At 35.5% G+C, this 25,695-nt stretch overlaps 1 protein-coding gene across 3 annotated transcripts in view; it reads left to right on the top strand.

Moving 5' to 3' along the window:
• Window positions 1-20,990, top strand: part of LOC150107872 (serine/threonine-protein kinase LMTK1-like) — a 304,207-nt gene extending 283,217 nt beyond the window's left edge. For all 3 annotated transcript variants that reach the window (XM_090390529.1, XM_090390528.1, XM_090390527.1), the window contains exon 11: window positions 15,895-20,990. In XM_090390529.1, the coding sequence (XP_090246655.1) occupies window positions 15,895-17,038 (1,144 nt within the window). In that variant the 3' untranslated portion in view covers window positions 17,039-20,990. The remainder of the gene's footprint in view (window positions 1-15,894) is intronic.
• Window positions 20,991-25,695: the final 4,705 nt, after the last annotated feature.

Genomic DNA, 25,695 nt, shown 5'->3' with positions numbered 1-25,695 from the left:
TCCTACTACGGCCAAACAGACAGGACAGCTAATATCAGGATATCTGAAACACAAAGCTTGCATCCGATTTCACGAATACAGCCACACAGGACTTGTGGACCATGCACTACATACCCACCATGGACTACACCGGAAGAAAGCCACTTTACTACACTGCAGCAAATATAAATATGAAAGATTATTCTTGGAATCAGCCTCAGCTCTAAAAGCTTCCCAAACCTCAAGAAATTTGGGTGCATGAGACTGCCGCAAATTTGGGAAGCTTGCATCCTAAGAACATTAGCCCAAAAGCCAAGAGAACCCAATTTAGCCTGCTAGGAGGCACCTTTAGGACTCTAGGAGCAATGCCAGTTGCCTTCTTCACCTTCATTTCCTCGTTGTTAGTGCCAGCGTGAAGATGGCAATGTAACATTGCTGAAATATCGATTAAAGTTTTTTAATTAACATTTTAGTATACGTTGTCATTTCCTGAAAAATTGAAAGTAAAGAAATAGCATGCTTGAATGTTATCTTTCACAGGACAAAGTGCGAAATTGCTGAGAAGAGAAATGGGATTATAAAACTCTATGTAACAGTGCTTCGTAACTGTCTGAAACAGGCAGTTACGAAGTAGTAATAAAGACTAAGTGAACAAAAAAGAAAAACAAGTTAAGGAGAAAATTATTTATGGAGACTCAATGATCAGGGGAGTGCTTAATGAAAACGTGACAAAGTCGTGTTTTCCTGGTGACTTTTGAAGTGTCACAATATTCACAATATTAGACGCCATCTGAATGCAAAAAGGTAATTATTATGTGACACTTCCAAGATGAGTCTTTGGACTTGAAGGAGTCCAAAGACTCATCAAGGGAGGTTACCTACTCTACAACTCTCCATCTCCACCAGTCCATCCACCAACTACAACAAACTGCAACTACCATCATCATCTACACCAATGCCATCTACCACCCACTAGTATTTTCACAGACAATCACAAACATCCATGCCCAAGGCAGGATTCAAACCTGCAGCCTTTTGGATGGAGAGTGGGTATGCTAATCACTTGGCCACGTAGGCTGGCAACCAGGTAAGTCAAAGGACATCATTGTCTTGGTTGGCACAAATGATTTGAGAGGTGAGAAGTATTCTATGATGGAGAAAAATAAGGAGTTGTCAGAAGAGGCAAAATTGAAGAGCGAGTAGGTGAAGATTGTAAGTCTCCTGAAATGCTACGATAGAAGTGAACTAAGGAGGAGGGCATTGCTAGCTAATGAGTCTATACATAGGTTATGCAGATGGAATAATGTAGGATTTATGGATCTGTGTTTGACAGAAAGAAGGATGTGTACAATACTGATGGACTATCTGAATGGTTTTGGTGTAGGTACCTGGAAAGGGCTTTGTTTACCAAGCATATTGAAGTGCAAAGTCAGGAAAAACCTATACAATTAGGGCGGAAGCAAGTTTGTTTGTGTGAAGGCACACTTGAGCCAAGTGTGAAAATGACCAAGGGCAAAATATAATCTCTCAAGCAAAAATATTGAATAAGGTAGTCAATTCAGGTTTACTAGAGGGATGCTGCAGTTTCTATATAATAATGCCAGAAGTATCAGGAACAAGAGGGAGGATTTTTTGGCATTGGTTATTGCAACCTTGCCAAACCTTATAGGCATTGGTGAGACTTGGTTAATTAACAGCAGATGATGTAGTTACAGGGATAGAATGTGAAAGGTTTAATATTTTCAGAGAAGATAGGATGTGGGGAAGGTTACTGCTAATGATAGCAGATGAATTGCAGCTGAAAAGAATAGGAGATATATGGGTGAGAGGGTGGCTCTTCATTTGAACCAGATGTGCGATTAAGGCCAGTAAGACAAAATATACAATTGGTTGTTGCTATAGGCCAGGGAGTTCTATGGATGATCTGGAAGACATGTATTGCCATAATAAGTTTACCGTATATTATCGCGTATAATGCGAAAAATTTATGGTAAAAAATACTACTTAAGTTAGGGGTTCGCATTATATGCATATCCTAAAAAATATAACATCTTATTAGACTTGCACACACAATATATACTACCTAATGCCTATGCAACCAAATCTACTTGACCCACTTGCATTCGGTGACCGTGCGTGCGTCGTATCTGCGCATAAATGTGCGCTCGGTCGCCGAATGATAGTGCACAGTGAGATAGATAGAGCACAGTTAGATATATCGATTTAACCAGAGTTCATTTTAAATATTATTCGTTAAACAAACCTAGCCTGAAAATGAGCCAACAGAAACATAAACGTTCATCTTTTGAAGCAGGATTTAAATTGCGTGTCGTGCAGTTTGCAGAAGAACATAATAACAGTGTTGCTATGAGAGAATTTGGTGTAGCAGAGAGTAATATTAGACTTTCGCGTAAGCAAAAAGACAGTCTTGAAAAAGTCCCCAAAACAAAACGTGCCCGTCGTGAAGATGTAGCATCTTTTCCAGAACTCGAAGAAGAGCTAAATGAATGGATTTTGACGCAACGACAAGATGGCATTATAGTAACAAGAAATGCAATTCGTTTTCGAGCTCTACAACTCAAGAATGGTAAATTCAAGGACACACCAGGTATTTCATCTTTTGTTGCTTCACCTGGGTGGTGCAACAGATTTATGGAAACAAAGCATTAACGTTACGACACCGAACAAAAATTGCACAGAAGTTACCAAAGCAGCTTGAAGAAAAAGTTCAGTCCCTCCTTAAATTTATCATAAAATTATGGAAGTGTCACGGTTATAAACTTTCCCAAATTGGCAATATGGATGAGACGCCCATGTACTTTGATATGCCTGGGAATCTAACAGTAAACTCAGTTGATGAAAAGGGTGTCTTCATAAAAACAACCGGACATGAAAAAACGCATTTTACCGTTGTTCTAGCATGCATGGCAGACGGAACCAAATTAAAGCCGACAGTGATATTTAAAAGGAAGAAAATTCCGAAGCATATGAAATTTCCACCAGGTTAATTGTTCAAGCCAATCAGAAAGCTTGAATGGATGAAGAAGGTGTACAATTGTGGCTGGATCAAGTATGGAACATACGTCCAGGTAGCTTTTACATCAACAAAGCATGCTAGTCTGGGATATGTTCTAGGCACATTTAACGGAGACAAGCAAAGAGAAAGCACGTGAGCTACGTACAGACCTAGCAGTCATACCGGGTGGTTTGACTTCCGATTTGCAGCTGCTTGATGTCAGCTTGAATAAGATGTTTAAAGATTACTTACGTAAAAAATGGAGAGAATGGATGTCATCTGGTTTGGTGAAGATGACAAAGGGTGGGAATTTTCAGAAGCCTGAGATCAAACTAGTCACCAGCTGGGTTAAAGAAACATGGGATTCGATACCATCCGAAATTATTCAACGCTCATTTCTTAAATGTGGAATAAGTAATTCAATGGATGGATCCGAAGATCACGTCATATACGAAAGCGAGGATGATGCACAACAAAATGCAGCGCATGAAGACGATGACGACAACTGCTATACTGATGACGCAATCCCTACAGATGAATTTGTAAATGAAATGTTTGATGACTCAAAAGATGAAGAAGAATTTAAAGGATTTTGACATTTTGTTTTAAAATAAATATTTCTTTCGTTAATTCGTATTGTATTATTTATAATGTTATGGAACAAGATTAACAGATCGCATTATACGTGGATTGCATTATACGCGATAATATACAGTAGTTTAATCCTTTATCCAAGCGTGAGCAAACAAAGTTTGTGCCTGAAAGTATCTTCAGGACTGAGCTAAGGTGGTGCAAAACCAAGGCAACTCGTGGCAAAGGTGAAGAAAGCTGTTATCACTCCTATCTCAGTATCTCCCATAATGCAAAGCACATCTCCTTGCGGATATGTGTAATGCTATGCGTTAAGGCAAGGGCCACTACCCAGACTGGTTTCGACCTTTATTGAGGTCTTGTCAGTGGGAGCCAGGCCCAGTAGTAGAGACACCAAGGCAGAAGCAATGAGAGGTCATCCCCACTTATAGGTGTTGCCAAAAGGTGTACAACCTTATTATTAAATTACTCCTGATTCAGAGAAAGATGTTGAGAGTTTATTTTTCACTTGATTAGACTATAATAAGTTTAGTTTAATCCTTTATCCAAGTGTGAGCAAACAAAGTTTGCGCCTGAAAGTATCTTCAGGACTGAGCTAAGGTTGTGTTCACCTTAGCTCAGTCCTGAAGATACTTTCAGGCACAAACTTTGTTTGCTCACACTTGGATAAAGGATTAAACTAAACTTATTATAGTCTAATCAAGTGAAAAATAAACTCTCAACATGCATTGCCAAATTAGTACTATGAGTACAGGTCGAGTGATTATTATGGGGGGGGGGGGTCTTTAACTATGGAGATATAGACTGGATGAAAGAAATATCACATTATAGGAAGGAAATGGAATTTATACACCTACTGAGAGATAATTACTTGAGGTCGCATGTGATGGAGGGGACTAGAGATGTAAGAGTATATCATTAATTATAATTATATGCTATATAAATAAGTCCCATTACTTGACAACCTCTATTTGGCCTGAACTCAGCTGTTTTTCAAGTATGTTTGCATAAATCTTTCCTGGAACACTTAGTAGAAAAATTGCTCTGTAATTCTCACATTCAGCTTTATTCCCTTTTTTATAGATGGGAGAACTATTACAGCTTTACTCAAATCATCTGGGATTCAACATTCTGACCAGGTCCTGTGAATTATGCAGTGTTGCTACTGCAAAACTTTTCTATCTCCATACTTATACATTTTTGGTCAAATATCATATATTCCAGATGCTTTTCTTCATTTCAAGTTTTTGATGGCTTTTCTACATCAAGTATTTATGTACTCCTGTATGCATTTCTCTTGGAAATTTTCTACTACTATAGATCTATCACTGCTTGTTTCCTTTAACAGTCTTACAATTTATCATCTTTGATTCCTTTTACAGTACTCTTTCCTCCATTTCTAAGCTTTTTTTTAATAGCCTCGAGAAGATTTAGCCACCTTCCTGATTTTAACTTTTATCTTCGTACTGAAGTCTTCCCACGACTTGTTTAGCTATTTTCACACACAGCTTAGCTCTCTTAAATTTTTCTCTGTTTTCTTATACTGCATCTGCTGACTTATTTGTTAGAAATTTTCAGTTTGCCACTGAGACTCCAAAGTTTGGTTCTTGTTTTCTATATGTTTCATTTTTTCATCATCATCAAATTCCTGACATGTTCCCTCAAGAGGTGTACAGGATATGATAGTACTACATGAAAAATTTACATCATTACTAACTTCCTATCTACAATTTTCCTCCAAATCAGTCTATTACTTGTCAAGACTCCAATATTATCATTATCAGATCTTATATTTCTATCGTCTAAGGCACATTGTACCGTATCAATCCACCTATATCTTGGTCTTTCTCTGGGTCGTTTTCTTCCCAACCTGGCAGAGAACACTTGTTTTGCTAATCTTTCCTTGCCCATTCTGTTTAAGTGACCATACCACCTGAGATTAGCTCTGCTAATGCATTCCTGGATGCCTACAATGTCAAGTTCTTTCCTAATATCCTCGTTTTTAATATGATATTGCCATTGATGCATCTGTTCACGCCTCTAATCTTTCTCAGGACTCTCATATCTGCGGTCTCTAGTCTTTGATCAAGTGTTTTACTTCTGCAGCTCTCAGATCCATAAGTTAAAACAGGTTTGAACACTCTTGTATACGGCTAAGGGTCAAAGCTGTATAACTGAGAGGAGACCTTCACATAGCCTTTAAAGGAATGCGGAGAACCGACCAGGGCTTCTGACCTAATGTCCAATCCTCACCTTCTCGTGATGCACTCTGTTGGGTATCTACCTGGATACTGAATGAACGAGGATGGGCTGGCAATTTGGGATTTAGCAGACCAAATTGTATTCTTATTGGCTTAAACCAATATAGAAAATGATGGCTTCATTTTTTCTTCAATACTATTTGTATAATTGACTCTGCAATTTCCCTGCAAAAGCTACTCAACCTTAATTCTCTTTAAAACTTTCTTATATACCGTTTCTTTTCAATGTGATATCCATTTTATCCTACTTAGTACTATATAATGGTCACTTACAGTTTAAAATACTTCAGGCATGCTTGTATTCAAACGTAGCATGAAGAGATCGCTATCAACAATGATGTAGTCAGTGAAGCTTTTCTTATTTCTTGTGTCTTCTTTCCACATGAACTTGTGCACATCTGTATGTTGGAACGTGTCAGTAATGATTAATCCATCTCCTGAGCAGAATAGCAGCAAATACTTGCCATTATTATTAGCTTTGCCCTTTTCTCCAAATTTTCCCAAAGTTCCTATATGCCTTGTGGGATTCATTTCCTACTTTGATGTTTAGAACTCTAAGTACTATTTCCCTTTATATCAGCAGTCTGTTGTAATGACTCAAAAAATTCTTCCACATCTTCCTTAGAAAAACCTTCTGTGGATTATAGGCACAATTAAGTTTCATTGTCCATTTCCTCTTTTTTGAAGTGTGCCCACATCACTCTATTGAAATCGCCTTTCAATCAAGAAGTTTATCCTTTGGTGTTGAATGCTATCACTATTCCCTCCTTTCCTTGATCATTATTGTCTATATATGACATCCTGTGCTTATTATTTATTCAGATCTCACCTGTCTTTTGTCTTCGTCTCAGTAATGCCAATTATATTTGCTTGGTACTTATTCAGTTCTGCATTCTGCAAGTTCAATTTCCTTTCCAATAATACTCACTATATTGATGGTTTGTATCTTCAGTTCTCTGCCTTTGGGTGTAGTCTTCTTCTAAATGTTGAGTTGGAACTTGTTCCAGTGGCTGACTTTCCACTGACATTGTCCTGGTCCCTGACAAATACAGAAGGGGCCTTGTGTAACCGAGCAATGCCCCAGCCAGCATGAAATCTCATGTTGTACCATCATATGCATTTGTGGTTTAAGCCAGTAGAGAGTGTTTGATCTGGTAAGTCCCAAATTGCCAGTCCATTCTTGTTCGTTCAGTACCTAGTAGTTATCTACTAACAGAGTGCATCATGTGAAGGTGAGGATTGGATATTAGATCAGAAGACCTTGTTGGTTCCCCTTGTTCCTTAAAGACAATGTGGAGGTTTCTTCCCAGTTATTTGGCAAAGACCTTTTGCAAATTATACTTGCCAAGAATATAATTTCTTGGCAGTTATAACCGAAACTAGGGTATCTTAAATGTGCTGTTAACCTAGGCACTTTTTAAATGTCAGAAATACAATTATGCTCACTATCATGGCTTGACCATCTGTGTCCAGTGTGACAGTAAGTATCATGAAAATGCTTTAAGAGAGACCATCCAGCTTGCATCCAATCATGTCAAAGGTGGAAGGGTAAAAAGGAGATTCTCAACACCAAGCAAAATCATATTAAGGTGAAAATTAAGTATAATACTACAACACGTGGAAAACTCTCTTATGCTGAGAAGGTATCAGATGAGATAAACATGTCTGTCCTACCTTCTCACAATTTCATCACCCTTTGGCAGTATGATTTGTGTGCGATGTCCATAGAACAAATTAGAGAAAAAAAAATGAATATGAGGTCTCACTCCTGAAAATACAACAAAAATGTTTCCATTACATATAAACTTGTTAGTTTAAAAAATAATGGTTCATGCATCCCAAAAAAATGAGATAGGCCTTGAGATCCATTGATCGATGAGATGGATACCTCTGTTCCTCTTTTCTCCTCCTCCTCCTCCCCATCCCCTCAGAAAATAAACCATTAAAATAGTGGTGCCCTGGATGGAGTAGAATTATTAGTCTTGAATATCTTTCCTGAGGAGGCAAAATAGACACTGGATGTCCACAATTCCCTAATTGAAGAATGATAAATCATATCCTTACATGACCAGGCTTCAGATGCATTCTGTAACATAACAAATTCTGATATGGTAATTGTCACAGATTCTGCCAAAACATGGATGCTATCAGAGTCTTGTAGAAACATAAGCCATTGTTCTTCTGTTTGCAAGAGATATATTTTAAACTCGGTGAGGATCTCACATTGCAGCATACCTCCATCATCTGCAAAGATACTTGTTAGATGGTCATGTGTCTCTATGGTTTGCAAACCAAAGCATTACTACAAGCTCAAGACATCAGAGTAGCCACTTGATGCCACTAAATGTGCTACCACCATGGCAGCTGTATTTCATCATGTAGCTTCTTATATAGATTAGTGTAACATTCCACCCCTCTTTCCTTCCATCTACCAGTATCTGTTACAAACACACAAGCAAAAATATGTTATGTTGTATTATTATTATATATAAGGTGCCTCCATGGATTAAAAAGACTCATCGCAGGAGACCTTCATCTGTGAATGCATTCACAACCACCTCTAGCAACGCATTCCACCCATTTACAACCCTCTAAGTAAAAAATCTAGTCCTAGCACCCTTGTTAACCACGCTCTTACACAATCTCCAGGGATGACCCCCTCGTTCTCTCTCTCTTCCTGCACTGGTCTTAAAAAAAGTTATCAGTATCAATCCTATAAAACCCTTTTAATCATTTATATGCCTCTATCATATCTTCTCTCCTACGTCTATCAACTAGTTTTTGAAACCCACAGACCTTCAATCTATCCTTGTAGGAGACATCCCACAGGCCTGCAACAATTTTCGTAACCCGCCTCAGAATCCTCTCCACCATTTCCACATCACCAAGAAATCCAGGTGGCCAGATCTGTGCACAATAGTCCAAATGAGCTCTTATTAATACCTTATAAAGTGGGAAATCACTTCCTTATCCCTGCTTGTCAGTGAATTCTTCAATAACCGTGTAATCTGATGTGATGTTTTGACAACCTTTTGCAATATGCCTTCGAAACTTAAGTTTTCTGTCCACAATAACTCCCAAGTCCCTAGCCTCATCAACTTCTTGCAGTTCAGTTCCATTAATATAGTAAACAGCATGTGATCTCATCCTTCCGAAGTGCATCACCTTACACTTGGCCTATAATTTTTAATATAATATTCATTTTCATCTTGCTGAAAACTAAATGGTGATCATGTCCTGTTTCAAATCTTTCGTGTCTGTCCATAGTAGGCCAACTTGCAGGAACAGGACACTTTATATTCTCCAGGCATAGAGAGAGAGGAGGGAGCTGATCTTTAGTAGAACGGATAAGGGTAGAAAGCTGGGGCTCGAATGCTGTGCAAATATTGTGTATATGATTAAGTTAATGTAAGAGAGGACTCATCGGAACAAAGGTTATAGGCTCTATTGGTTGGTGTTTTAATGATAACATATTGTTGAGGGGGGTGAAAATCTGGTATAGCCAGTAGAGGGTCACAATGTGCTTCATGTTGGTAAAGTGCTCTGGAAAGCTAAGTGCTATTTTGCCTAGTAATTGGCGATATTGCTTGCATTTTAGTATACTGTTGTTTATTTTTGATAGCTCTGTGTGTGTGTGTGTGTGTGTGTGTGTGTGTGTGTGTGTGTGTGTGTGTGTGTGTGTGTGTGTGTGTGTGTGTGTGTGTGTGTGTGTGTAATTATTGGATCTTGCCTTGAACAGAACATAATGGCGGTATGCACAAGGCGGTCAACTAGGTTGAGCTACAAGTGGCATGACTAGGCAAATGGTGTGAAAATAAAATGTTGTGAGTGCAATATGTATGTGTGGAGAAATGCGAAAGGTGTGCTTATTGTGGAGAGACTGAACAGGAAACGAGAGAAAATGTAGATTTGTAGAAAGGTGTGATATTTTGTTAACTATGAGTTAACAAATGTGAAACAAACTGAAGGAATGAAGGTTAACGTAAATGAAAGAAACAGAACAAAAGCTAGCAAGACTGACGCAGTGAATGAGTTTAAGAATGAAGAATCTAGAGTAAGTGATAAGGGAGTAAAAGGAAATATAAATGAGGAAATGGACGTAAGGTGTGGCAGAATGAGAGGTAGCAAGACTAGGAATGACAGGGAATGAAATTGTTGGAATGCAAAATTTGATAAAACAGTTATTAAAATGAAATGAGGAATATACGGAAAGATATCAGCTGTTCAGTGGAGATAAAGAAAGTGTACAAAAGAATAGAATGAAAGAAAAAAAAAAGGGTAAAAGAGGTGATGAGTGATTCGAGAATATCACTGTATGGAGATTCCATTGTTAGAGGATTGGTTAATGAGCGAGTCCATAATATCAGCTATCCAGAAGGGAGAATGAGCAAGAGAATTATTGGTGGCTGTGGGGACAAATGATCTAAGTGGACATAAGGGGAATGTAAGGGCCGATATCAGGAGGTTATTGAGGAGCGTGAGGGATAACAGTATAATGGGAAAGGTTGTCAGTGTGTTGCCAAGGTATGACAATGATGAGTTGAAACGAAAGGGCAGAATCATGAATGGCAACAGCTGCATGAGGAGAAGGGAGTGCAGGTTGGGGATGAATGTCATGTATTTGAGGGAAGAATGGAATTATAGAGATGTGACAGATTGCATTTGAATGGCTTTGGAATGAGTGATCCAGAGAAACTGTTGCTATATGAAAGTGCAATGTGTGATTCAAGCAAGAGATCAGAAGTAAGAGGTGAAGTGAAAGATCAGGAAAGTGGTATGGAAGAGACTGACGTGCTTTGCAATGGAAACAGTAGTAGTGTGATAGATTAAGAGAGACTGAGAATGCAGCAGGAATAGGGAAAACAGGGGAGGCCCAGGTGGACAGGGAGATATGACATATGGAGAGTAGATGTTGTGAGAAGTAGTGAATGTATGTCTGAAATCGAATAGACCAGGGTGTGATGAGTCTGAGCAGGTATGTGGGAAGTGGTAATAAAGGTGATTGAGCAAGAGTAGGTGTGGTGGGTAAGACTGGTTATAAACCTAAAATTGAGTTGCTGTGTTTATTTACAAATGCCAGGAGTATTAGAAATAAGGGAGATGAAATTGTTTCACTGGTTGAGTTTATTCATCCCAAAATCATTGTAATAAGTGAAACATAGCTGAATGATGATATCCTAATGGGAATAGAAATGGAAAGGTACAGTGTTTTTCACAAGGAAAGAAAAGAAGGGAAGGGGAGTGCTGCTGATGATAGCAGGTGAATTATGTCCACATAAGGTAGGCATGAAAGAGGGAAATAATGTCAATGGTTATGAGGCAGTGTGGTGTAAAGTAGAGGTTGACAGGAAGACATATTTAGTTGGATGTTGCTAGAAGCCAGGGAATGTGGAAGGTGGTGATGAAAAAATGTATAAACAGCTTGGATTAGTGAACAAAGGAAAGGTAATTATTATGGGTGACTTTAATTATGCAGTATAGATTGGAATGAAGAGGGTATTTGAGAATAAGGAAAATGAATTTCTCGAGTTTTTCAGAGACAACTATCTCAGGCAGTATGTAAAGGAGGGCATGCGAGCATGGAAGTTGTTTGCTTACACTTGGATAAAGGATTAAACTAAATTTATTATAGTCTAACCAAGTGAAAAATAAACTTCCAACATCTTTCTCTAAATCCAGAGTAATTCAGTAATAAGGTGGTACACCTGTTGGCAACTCCTATAGGTAAATATGATCTCTCGTATTGCTTCTGCCTTAGTATCTCCATTTTTGGGTCTGCCTCCCACTGACGAGACCTCAATAAAGGTTGAAACCGGTCTGGGTAGTGGTCCTTCCCTTAATGCACAGCTGTATACATGTCTGCAGAGATGTGCTTTGCATTATGGGAGATACTGAGACAAGGAGTGATGAGAACTTGGTCCACCTTTGCTTGGAGTTGCCTGGTGTTGCACTACCTTACCTCAGTCCTGAAGATATTTCAGGTGCAAACTTTGTTTGCTTCATCATCATCATGAACCGTGGGCTCACTGCCCGTTGATGTCCGATGCCTGCTTCACTATCTTCTTCCATCTTTCTTTGTCCAGTGCACAGTGTCACAGTTTTTGTACACCCATTCCACACCAGTCTTTTATATCGTCTATCCATTCTCTGTATGGGCTCTCTTTAAACCATTCAAAATACCAAACATCAAAAAAAAAAAAAAAAAAATCAGCTAACGCCTTTTTATTCCCTTATATACGGGAGTAGGCGAGGCCATTTAGCCCTATCTAACTTTTGGAGACTGAGTGGGCAGTTCAATCTCCACTGGTACCCAATCAGAGACAGATGGCCCAAGGCTATCACTAATTAAGCGGTACGCAGTGAAGAGAGACGGCTCAAATGTGCCGCCATCTCGTGGTCTCTAACCTTACAATATATTTAATGTCTGAAATAATGTGGGTTCTACGGTCGATTTTCTTGAGTTTACAGGACGAAAAACCCGAGTTTCCGGGAGGAAAAACCTGCTTGCCCGTGCCAGAGATCGACTAACTCGGGAACCGGTCGAAAAAAGGCTTAGAAAAATTTCCTCTAGTCGCCGACTAGACTCGAAACCAAGACTTCCTTCGTGCGGCCTAGCGCGATGGTGTGCAAACGCCACATCCACTGAGCTACACAGGCTCTTATATATAACAAACATAAATGTCTTTATCTTCTGGTCCTCACTCATTCTACAGATGTGTCCAAATAATTGCAGCTTCCATTTTATAATCTTCTGCATTAGATTCCGTTTTGGTTGTATCTTCTGATAGAGTTCTTCATTGGTGATTTTCTGTACCCATCCTATTCTTAGAATCTTCCTGTAACAAGTTCTTTCAAATGACAAAATTCTTTTTCTTGATTCCTTATTTATTACCCACGTTTCAGATCCGTACAGTACACCGCTGAAGATGCATGTTTCCAATACTCTTAGTTTTGTTTGCAGATTTACTTTTCCAGATGTTATCCATGGCCTTCATTCCCTTTGCAATCCTGATCTTTATTTCTTTTTTACAGTCCAAGTCATATGTCAGTTTACTTCTCAAATATGTGAATTGTTCTACATTTTCTATATCAGTTCCATCCACTTGTATCTTTTGTTTCTTCATGTTCTTCTCACCAAATACCATTGTCTTTGTTTTTTCCAAGTTCATAACAAGTCCAAATCTCTTCCCTTCCTCATTTAACAGTTTCAGTGTTTTTTGTAGTTCTCTTTCGTCGTCTTCAATAATAACAATGTCATCTGCAAATCTCAGATTTGTTTGCTTACACTTGGATAAAGGATTAAACTAAATTTATTATAGTCTAACCAAGTGAAAATTAAACTTCCAATACATTCACACATTGATGCTGTTATGTATTTCTTTTGTCAGTTCCCATGCAGCATTTGTTTTCTTACTGCTCAACTTCTCATTCTATGCTACAGCTCCAGGCTGTTTCCTAAGCTTCATAATCACCAGCCTTATAATTCCACATATATATTTTCCTCACAGAAGTCTGCATATGGCTAGCCACAACCCAGGTGATCACTTAATGATCACTCTCACCAACTGGAAGAAAGTGTGATGCCCCACTCACAGTTATATGATCAGATCTAAAACTCTTGATCCTTGCATGCCCTTCTTTACATGCTGCCTGAGATAGTTATCTCTCAGGAACTCTAGAAATTAATTTTCTTTATTCCCAAATGCTATTTCTTCATTCCAATCTATACTGCCATAATTGAAATCACCCATAATAATTACCCTTCCTCTGTTCACTAATCCAAGTTCTTTATACATTTTTTCATCACCATCCTCCACATTCCCTGGCCTCTAGCAACATCCTGTCAACTTCCACGTTACACCACACTGCCTCATTACCAGTGCCACTATTTTCCTCTTTCGTGTCTACCTTATGTGGACTTATTTCACCTGCTGTCATCAGCAGCACTCCTTCTCCCCTTCTTGTCCTTTCTGTCCTCACAAAAGATACCATATAATTTTGGGTCAGATAAACTCAATCACTGAAAACCATTTCATCCACCTTATTTCTGATAATTCTGGTATTTGTAAACAAACAAAGCAGTTCATTTTTAGGTCTATAACCAGTCTTACTCAAGCAACTGGCTGGTTGCGGTTTCCCTACCACACTTGCACCTGGATTTGTTAAAGGTAAGTAATGTTTTACAAATTTGCTTACATACTACTATAACAAGGTGATTAATGTATTCCACAAGGGAGATGCATGTGCAGTGGTATACTTAGTAAATTTTAGTAAAACCTTAGTAAATTTTGCAATGGCCTTTGATAGTTTGCCACACCACAGGTTGGTCAGTACACTGAAGCAGATGGAATTGGATGATAGACTAGTGAGTTGTATATATGAATGACTATTAGATAGGTATCAGCAAGTTTTGTTGGGGTGGGGGGGTTACACTGTTTCAAAAGAGGAAAGTCACTATTGGTGTGTTGCAGGAGTCAGTTTGAGGACCATGGTTATTTAATTTGTATTGGGATAGGATTGATTTTATATCATAATTGGGGAGAGTGATGAGGAATCAAACAGATGTTGTGGCCTTTCAGGGAGGACTTGAATATATTGTATGATTGTATGGAACTATCAATTCAATGTTGCCAAGTGTAAGGTTCTGAATTTGGTAGGCAACATCAGAATGCAAAAATGTACACTTGGTGGGGGATTTTTTTGAGGAAATAAGAGATCTTAGAGTGGTGGTCAAGGATGTGGAAGACTTTAACCTATAGTCCTCCACATCCACATAAACAGGTTCTGGTTCTCTTGTTAAGGCCTTATACAAAACTTTAGACATGTTACTAAGGTGTTTAGATCAAACCTCATATGGATTATTGTATGCAAATTTGGTCCCCTGGTTTTCATGATAATGAGGGTATGTTGAAAAGGGAGAGAAGAATGACTGAGGTCATAACTGGTCTTTGGGATGTTGGGATATGAGAACAGATTGAAGGAATGCAGTTTGCAAAACTTTGTGAATAGGAGGAAGAGAGGGGGATTATGGTTGACACATTTAACTTGGTAAAGGGTTGTTACCAGTTTAATGTGGAAGAAATTTTTTGTAGAATGGAGAAAGAAGATAGAACAAGAGGACATGTTTGGAAGTTGTATAAGGAGGATTTGAACAGGGTTAAAAGGACTAGGTTCTTTGCATGGAGAGTGGTTGGTCATTGGAATGCATTACCTGACATTGTGGAGAATGCAGATACATTGAATACGTTTAAAGCACGTTTTGATGGGTTTTGTATGTAACAGTGTTTGCCTCCTGCAATGAGTCTTTTGAGGTCTGGTATTAATAATAATTTGCCTGTGCGGGCTTCCTGTATACTGATAAGGACAGGGTACCATGGATATAATATGATGCTGGAAATCTCATTACACCAAAGTGCATAAATTTACACTAACTAATATTAAACTAATAGCCATTTTCTTTTTTCCAAATTTCCAGCCTATTCAAATCATATTGTAAGTGCCTGGTCTCAGTAGCATTCCAATTGCCTGCCTATCTTTGCTTCATCAGCAAACAATTGCACATCACCAGTTAGAACATTTGTAATGTCATTAATATATAGATTGAACAACAGTGCCCCAAGGACTGAACCCTGAGGTACACCACTGGTCATGCCCAAATTCAGAAAATTCCTTGCTTTTTCCATATTAGAATCTTCTTGTGACCTTAGGTACAAATAAGTCTCATTGTTCAATTTTGCAGATTACCACATCACTATTAAAGAAATTTAATGCTTAGTATTGAATGTTTTAACTGCCCAAATTATTAGTGATCATGTTTGTTTCAAAAGATTTCAGCTGTTATCAATATGGCTTTTCTAATTCTTTGGCTACTTTTATTTCTTTTCAGCTGAAGCTTCTGAAGGTTGAGTTTGTTTAAAATGTTTTATTGATTGTAAATACCATGTAAATCCAATATTTTAAGATTAAAAAAACTGATAAAAGAAGCACTTTATATAAATTTTTAACATATGCTTATTGAGATTAATAAAATTATTAACTTTATTTCAGATATCAAATTATGCTGATGTGTTGGCAACCAGCAAGTGATAGACCAATGATTCAGAAAGTAGCAATTTTGTTAAGACACTTATATGATAACAGAGATGTTCCTACGGATTCTTCTGTTTTTGAATCAAAGTGGAATTCTCTGCAGCCTGTAACTCGAGAACATAATCTTCCACATAGCATTACACCAGTACTGCAGATGAAATTTGAAAGTGATTTTAATGTATCAGGACAAGATGGCAGTAGAGATTGTGACAGCTTGGTCTCATCTGATATTGATCACTTTTGTGGACGAGATAAATCTCCTTCTCATGGATCTATCTCTACTGGATTTGATGTAGAACTAGCAACAAATATTTCTCCTAGTCTTCAAAATCTGAGAGGAAGTATTGAAGATTTGAACCTTCTAGAAGAAAATGTCCCTGCAAAAGCCCAGTCTTGTAGTACATTATTGGAGAATACCAGGAGTATTAATGGAGTGCTTTCAGTAAATAAGACATCACAAATTGTACAAGAAAATCAAGAAAACAAGGAAATTACTTCACAGCAAATTTCAGATGCAATCAGATATCTTGATAATATTCTGATATGTGAGGTCACATCTTCAGATTTATCTAAATCTGTGACCCTTAAGGATAACAGTGAGAAAAGTGCAAGTCAAGCAAAGACATCATCTATTAATGAAGAATCAGTATATAGCATAAGTGGTGACACAAGAGAAAGAGAGCTGCCTGAAGTCACGGAAAATGAAACTTTTGAAGATAAAAGAGATCCACTATCCCCAGACAGTGAAACTTTAAAAAGTCTTGAAGAGCCATGGTTGATTGACAGTGTTTTGTCTGAAAAACCAGCAAATATAGCAGAATTCTTTAAGCTCACAGCAATTGACAGTGAAGGAAGCAGTGATTCAGATGGCTATGTTCCAGTTCTCCAAGATTCTAGTTCTCCAAGCAGTACACAGATACAAGATTTATCAGAATGTAGACAAATAGAGTCTGAAGATATTTCTTTTTATAATACTGATAAACAAAAAGGGGATATTCTATGTCTGGAAGAAAGAAAAGAAGTCACTGAGGAGAGCAAATCAACCCAAGCAGTGGATATGGTTGTTGATTCAGGACTAACTGTGGCCAAGACTAATGTTTAAAAAAAATAAATAATTAAAAAAATTGTGCCATTTTTGCTTTTAGTGAAAAGTGATGATAATTTATCAGGGCAATAGAACAAAAAGTGGTGAAACATTTTAAATGTATACAATTGTTGTAGCTGCCATGCTAAGATATTGAAGCCACATCTTACTTATTTATGGGTCTCAGATCACATTTTAGTAATTATATATATATTGACAAAGCAATTATCTTGAAAGTGCCTTAATTATATTTAATTTTCATTGTTTTGTTTTATTTTTTGCTTGTTTGGTAAAGGTGTGCATCTTTGTTTGTTCGGTAAATGTATAAATTCACATCCTGTTGTGAATTTATACATTTCCCAATGTTAAAATGACAATCCCTCCTTTGGGTCTGAGCTTGTCATATAGGATATGGTTAATGGAAATTTTTCTCCAGTAAAGAGCTTGGATAATCTTTGAAGTTAAAACATTGTTCATTTAAACTTTTTACTTAGCAGCAGTTTTAAAGAATGTCAAAGTGAAAGAGAAAAGCATTAATTTCTTTTAAGGTATTCTTTTTTCATCATGGAAATTCTTGGTCACAAGAAATATTTAACATTTTTTATATCATTATGCTTCTTAATTTCCAAATACCTTACATTTTGTGTGTGTGTGTGTGTTTACAAATGTTTAATCATAGAATAAATTGCTACATTTTGCATTAGTTCATGATACTGAAAACGTAACAGTGTTAACTGTTATTTGAGAGGTTCCATCTAATCAGAACCAGTATTCATGTATGGCAATTGGAGCCTTTTCTTTATACATAATTTGATCATATTTTTTGTTGTTTGAAATAAGTAGACATAACTTTTTAACACATATGCAAAAAGTGGGGGTGGGAGTAATTTTTTTAATATTAATGTGAATGTTTGTCTTTGTAAAACCTATAAATATAAAATATTTTGCTAAATCATCTGTTTACAGAAAATGGATTTTTGTTGTGATCATAATTTTTAAATTATATGTGTGCTATGACATTATGTAATTAGTTAACTGAAAAAGTGACAACACTTTAAAATAGGAGGGAAGCAAGTTCAATATTTATGGCTTTAAGAAATTTCTATGGTTATCAGTGCACAACTTCAGATTTGAAGAGTTGTTAAAATTATGCCAACAGCAAAATTTCAAAAGAAAAAAGTCGTACCATTCTATTGATTTTTTTTTTAATAGCAGGAAGTAATTAAAAATTCTGATTTCATAAATATTATGGTAATATAATTTGATACTGCAACTTGAAACTTAAGTATATGTAACCATCTCATTTTTGATGTTATGTTCTTCAACCATAGCATATGGTTAGCAAATGGACACAGAGTGGTGAACTGTTATATTCTTTTCACAAATTTTTTATAACAAATTAGCATTTTGCATTAAATGCAAACTAATACGATGTTTATTGTTGATCCTAGTTGTGTTTATCAGTAGGTTATAATAGATCTACTCTGATCATTTTAATGATAGCTGGTACTCCTGTGTTAACAACAGATCACAAAAGTGCTTGTTTATTCTGGTATAAACTATCTCGTTGCACATTGGTTTGACCCAGATAACATTGTTTTTTGTTCATATACTAGTCCTCTTATATGAGAGTTTAATGCTATCACTGTAGTCTTATGTTTGTCAGTGTGTCCTCTGACCAGATTGTTTTTCTGTATGTGTGTGTGGGGGGATAAAAACTTTGGGCAAAACCTTGCCATCCATACACTAGTCTAGTTAACTCCAGCTGAAAAGAAATTCTAAATGTTTCTCACTTGTACAGGATTTGAATTCATCTTTCCAGCCAGGAGACATTGGCTGTACTGATTGCAGGTACTTGCCCATAAGCTAGTACTGCTTAATTGTTCATATTCAGTTTTGATGGTTGGAATAAAACTGATAACATCAGATACATGGATTGTCATCAAAATGCCTATTCTTATTCTTTTATAAATGTGGAGCAGTTTTATGCAATGCCTTGCCTTCTATTATTGCAATTCTTGAACCCTCAAGGGGTGTACAGAATATTATGATAGTATAATGAAATTTGCATTATTACTAGCTTCCTATCAACAAATTTCTTCGTATTTAATCTGTTATTTGCTGATCTCCAGTAATGTTAGATATATTTCAGCCTTTTGAGGTAATACTAACTGAATCTCTAGATCTTGGTCTTCCTCTGGATCTTTTTCTTACCATCCTAGCATAATTTGCCAACCTTTTGTTTCATATTTTGTTTAACTCGGCGTTAGTAAGGTGGGGTGTCACAATTATTTCTTTCTATGTCTTTGGGGTCTGTGACACCCCACCTTACTAATGCCGGGTTAAATGACTTTCACCCTAATTAGATTATCTCTGCTTACACACTTGAATGCTAACAGTAGTCAGGTTCCTTTCTGGTATTATCAGTAAGTTTAACCTGATCCTACTATTGATGCCATCTGTTAGCTTCTCTAATTTTCCTCAAAATGTTCATATCTACAAGTTAAAATGTTTCAGCTAATTTCTCCAATATGTTTTATTCAGCTGACTCCTCACTATATCAGCTCTAATTATTTTGTTAGGCTTCCATATTTAATTACCATTTTTACTAAAAAATTATGTCTAAATAGCTGAAATGTTTTACTTGTTGTTGTGCTTTCCATGTATTGCATATTTTCAGAGTTTTAGTTATAGCTGATTTCCATACCAAATTTATTACAACAGTTATTAAGGCAATTTAAAGATTCCAGAAGAGTTAGTGGATTTATTTAGAAACATAACATGATGTATTGCAATTAATCTAGTTAAATGAACATATATAATTGATAAATATGATTTATATGACACTATTAAACTAAAAACCTTGTATAAAATTTGAAGACTAATGCAAATATCACTCATGTTCGTGTGGACTTATAACCTGTCTTGTCAGCAGTCGTTCACAGTTCATCTATTAAAGATGACTAACTTTGGATCAATTTGCTATATGAAATTGAATGGAAATTAAATTTTTCTATGGATTTCTCTTTTTAAATTCAGTGTAATGGCACTCTCCTTCCTTATAATCTCTGATCATTAACATGCAAAATGCTGCAGAAGGCATGCACAGAGATAACATCAAGCATTTATATGAAATGCTACTTGTTCGTTGATTTAATGTTTATTGCAGCATTTGCCCATTTTCCCCTCTTCAAAATGTAAAGATTACAAACTACTTTTTAGGTACAAATACAAAAACTCTCTCTCTCTCTTCTCCCCAAAACACCACTATGATGTTTTTTTTATTATGCTGTGGCTTGATTTCCTCCAGATTTAATAATCTGACTAGTCAGTTTTAATAACCTTGAATGTGATTGATAATAAATATAAGGAGTTTTTTATATAACTAAATCTAAAATATTTTTCTTTACAATCTAAATACATTCATGATACACACACACACATATATATACTCCACAGATATATATACATTACAAATAAATTAAGTTTTGCTGTCTTATAGGATTTAAGGGGTTGATATAAAATATTTTTTACTGAAGGTTTTTTCACAAATGCATGATATATCAAAAACTAACATTAATTAATACTTTTTCTGCATCTGTTTAACATCTTCACAAATTAACATGAAAGCACCAATTATTTTGGAACAACTGAAAAACAATTTTGTTAGCATCCTTGCCTGTAATAGCACTTCCTTGTAAAAGTTTCTTGTTATGCTTATTAGGAGTATAGGTAGATTTTTGTTAACTAAAGTTATTGCTTTGATTCAATTTTTTTAATAATCTGTAAAAAGAACATTTATATCTTTTAAATTTTGAGGAAATGAAATATAACAAACATGCAAGTGTCACTACAGTCAGTGACATCATATAATTAGTAACAAACCTTAGTATGTAGCATGGCGTTGTCCTTAATCCTCTCAGTTTATTTGAAAAGGGTGGGGGGGGTGGGGGGAAGCTTCTTGAATTCAATCAAATTTTTGTTATCTTCATAATGCCTTCACTTTTTAACTTTAATCTAAGTAGCCGGTTTTATTATTATTATTAAGAGAGAGATCTTCAGGGAGCAGTGCCAAATTAAACTCTGTGGAAGCCCCTAAGCAATTGAAACCGGGGGGGGGGGCTCACAAATTATCGCCTAATACATTTTTAATTTTATCAACCAACAATTTTAATAAACCAATTTTATTATGCAAAACAAACATTAACAATTATTAATGTTATCAAACAAATAAACATATGTTATTAAACAATAATTATTAATTATTATTAAACAATATTACACAATATTATTAAACAAAAAGTAAGGAATTTTTAATTTTAATAAACAGACAAAACAAAATTTCTGGAGGTTTCTCGTGCCCACTCTCTAGAGAGATAACATTAATGTAAAGTTTTCATTTCTTTGAATTGATTCATTTTTTCTATCTTTTGGAAACAATTTAAGAAAGCTTGATTGTAATTTTCTTTCAAAGATCAAATCAATATTATTTTGGTCCATTGTTGTGGGACCCATAGGCCTGTGCCTACTCTGCCCATTTGGTAATCTGGCACTGCCAGAAAGAGGAACTCATCGAGGGAGGCCATACTATTTGCACCAGCTGTCATATCTGTTCTTGAATTCATTCACGCTATTGCACTAGAACAATCAATGTCAATCCATTCCAATCAGTCACCACTCTATGACAGAAAAATCTAGCCATCATTCCCTTCTTGACAGCATTCATTCTCATCTTTCAAGGATGCCCTCTTGTCCTTTCCCCACTCTCTATAAAATGAAAAATTCCATCTACTGAAATTCTGTCTCTTTCAGAAGTTTGTAAGTCTCAATCATATCACCTCTCTTTCTTCTTAGTGTCTGCTGCATACAAATTCTCAACCTGTCTTCATAATTAGTATTCTTCAATCCTAATATCATTTTTGACACTCTCCTTTGCACTCTCTCCACTGTGAATCACTACAGAAACTAGGAGAACAGACCTGTGATTGCAATAGTCCAAGTGAGGTCTTCCTTAAAAATTACTTCCTTATCTTTACATCAAGGTTTGTTTCAGCATTGCAACTATTCTCTGCGTGTAATTTACAATCTTTACGTATGACCCTTGAACTTCAACTTCCTGTCTACTAAAACTCCAAGATCCCTAGCTTGATCATTTTATTAGATATCCAGTATAATACAACATTGGATATCTAATCATGATATGTGCTTTACATTTATTAACATTGAACCGAACAATTTTCACATGCCCACAATTCCAGCTTATTTTTGTTTGTTTATCCTTTGTTTAGTTGAATTTGCAACTAAAAGTTCAGAAAATTGTTAGGTAATAGGCATGGAATATAAATTTGTCTACAATTTTTTTTTTTTCTTCTAAACTATTATAAGAACTTTTAATCCCAAATTTGTTGATTTTTAGTATTTGAATTTTAAAATAATTTAACATGCATTACTACTTTTCAAATTAGTATCCATGTATCATATATGTAGTAAAGTAGTGTACATTACTACGATGCAATTTACTAATAATAAAGTACTGTAATTGAAAAAGTTGAATTATGTTTTTAAAGCTTCAAAAATTATAATTTTTAAGAAAATTAATTCATTTTATTATAATTAAATGCTAGGATGCTGATTGAATTCTAAAATTGATTATGACAAGCAATTGTACACATACTTAAATTTCAGATTATAGCGATGTTAAGTGGACTATTTATAACTTTTTTTTCCCTTTGAACTTATCCTTTAATATATATATTTACAATTATACTTATAGTTTTTTTTTAACAAGTGCATGGAACTGGATTCCATGGAGCCTTGAAAGTACTTGAAATACTAAAATGGCATTTTATATATTTCATTATAAATCAATAAATTGAAGAAAAAAATGTGTTAACATTTTTATTTTTCCACACATTGCAAATCTCATCTTCCCTTTTGTGTTAGGCCACATAATAGCCAAATAACTTGCCACCACCTTAGAAACTTGATATTGCTTATGATACTTTTGTATGAGACTGGTTGACTAACCATCAGTTGAAAAACCCTGATAAAGGTTTTTTTGCATCCATGATTTGAACCTGGGTCTTTTCAACCAAAGGGGTGCTTCATCTGTACTGACTGGCAGAGGCTGACAAATATTGCAAATTATGTCTTAAATGTGACCCAATTTTGATAAATGTAATAACTCCTTCCATTATATATTTTTCTAAATTTAATTAATATTCATAAATTCAGAAAAGATCCATAAATTGTTAATAACAAAAATGTTTCGGTGTCAGGAAGCACACACTTATGAATTTTTACCAGTGGAGATTGAACTGCCCACTCAGTCTCCAAAAGCTAGATAGGGTTTAAAGGCCTCGTCTACTCCCTTTAAGGGAATAAAAGGTGTTAGCTTATTATTATAATTTTTTGGACTGTTTGTTTTTGGTCTAAGTGCTTCTCCTGTTTTGTATTTATTCATGTTTTTGGATCATGGTTTCAACTTCTGTTCTGTGATCTTAAGAAAACAAGAATTGTTTTTAACAGGATAAAAAAATGAACTAATATCTAATCTGAATAATTGTCTGGGACACATGAACTGATTGTCTCAAGTTTGTTTCTGATTTAGAGTCATAGGTGCATGATATGCAATTGGAGAATTTTTCATCTGTATTTAAATGTTCAAAATGATTAAACACCAGCTGACCTTTTACCTCATAACAGTGGATGAAATCTATACAGTACAAGCTGTTTCATATCTTCATTTATATATTAATTTATCCAATAAGATAGCAGTCTGTAACAAATGGAATTCATCTGGTCTCCCAACTTTTCTCTTTTCTGTAATATTTTACAAATTAATATAAAGATTTTATGGTAAAAAAGAAATTGAATTTCTGATCATAATGTGCTACTCACTGATCATTTAAAGCACATTCTTTTTAGAAGTCAATTTGAAACAGATTGTAGCATGTTTAACAATTTGTTTATTGAATCTGAAATAATTTTGAGATTAAATTAATAACTAATGTATTAATTATTGTATGATAGCATTAAGAACACATGCAATTTACAGCCGAAAAATACTTGTTTATGATGATGGGTGGTTGATGGTAGTGGTAGTATTGTAGTAGGAAAGTGGAGAGGGTGAGATGTATTTAGCGAAGTAGAGCAGATTGCCCTCCTGCAGTGAGTCCTTGGACACCCAGGAGGTGTCACATATAATAATAATATTATTAAGAAAAACAAATCATTTATCTATTCCATAATACATGGAACAGTTGCAGCATAAAAATTTTGACTTCCAGTAATTTGTGCCTTAGTTATTTGATAACTGTGATCTGTAAATATTTTGTGGTATTTGATAGCCACAAAAAAATTAACTGTTGATTATTGTAAATGTATATTCTTCTATTTCTTTACCTGTCTTAAGTATGCAATCAAATACTGTGATTTAAAATTTTGCTAAGAGTAGATTGTATAGTATGTATGTAAACTTGTACATGATAAAAGTAAAAATATTTACAATATGACCAGTTTTGCCGTCCATAATTTAAAATGCATCTCTTATCCTAATAATTTTATGGTATTTAAATCTCAAATTATACTATTGTGCTTTCAGATGTATATTTCTATCTACTGCAAAGAATAACAGGATGGTTATAAAACTTTGGACTGTTAAAATTTTAAGATGTACATTTGATTATTTGTAACAATAAACTATTGAAATGGTTTGGTTTGTCTTCTCTTGATTATTTTAGATAAACATTTCTCCTTGTTTGATACCATACTTAGTGTGTTCATCCATGCTGTTTTGAATGGGACAGTTCCATTTTCAAAAAAAAAAAGGGGGATATGGTATCTCCTCACACATGATTTCAGGACACCAATGTGTCTTTTTTTTTTCCAGGACGATGTTCCAAGATTAAATGTTTTTGTGACATTCATAAAATAGCCTGTTACAGAAATAGAATAATATATGGATTTATTTCTGTTTTCAAAATTTTAAGTATTTTTGTTTTCTGGCCAGTAGTTTTGCACACTTTCATAATGAAAACATTCCTTTAGAGAATATGTAAACCATTGTTGAACTTTGACACTGATCCCTTGGTTTAATTGCTTCATCAAGAAGGGTTTTCTCTTGAATGAATTGATTATGGAGCAAGGGGGGGAAAATCAGTTGCATGTTGAAAGAGTAAAATCATTGATAATTATAAAAACCCATTTGACATGTGATAATTTTTAAAGTTTGTGAAAATTAAAAACTATTAAAAAATTGTTTAAGATATCATCATCATGTAGGCTGAGTATGATAATGCAGAGTGGAGAAGAAAAACTGATAATGAGATGATGGCAAGAAGTGTAGAAAGAGAGGTCTGGAATATGTGGATGCATGGAGTACATGTGAGAATAGAAGAAAGCTGTATGCAAGAGATGGATATATTTGAATGCAGACATTTGGAAAAACTGTTGTTTTCTGGGTACATGAGTGTGTTAGGGGAAAGAACTAGAATTGCAAGGGTGGAATGTAGCAGGGATGGACTTGTGTAGGGATAGTAGTTTGAGAAATGACAATGTATGCTGTATTGCAGAGCCAGGTGGAGTATGCAGAGAGTAATAATGGCAATACACTAGTTTGTTTTTTGTATACAAATGTTAGGAGTATTAAGAATAAAGGGAATGAGTTTGTGGCA

Source organism: Typopeltis vanoorti, chromosome 3, assembly GCF_054136105.1.
Source record: "Typopeltis vanoorti isolate ZY-2024b chromosome 3, IOZ_Tvanoo_1.0, whole genome shotgun sequence".
Classification (NCBI taxonomy): domain Eukaryota; kingdom Metazoa; phylum Arthropoda; class Arachnida; order Uropygi; family Thelyphonidae; genus Typopeltis; species Typopeltis vanoorti.
Note: the sequence above shows the minus strand (reverse complement) of the source record. Positions and strands in the feature narration are given on the sequence as shown.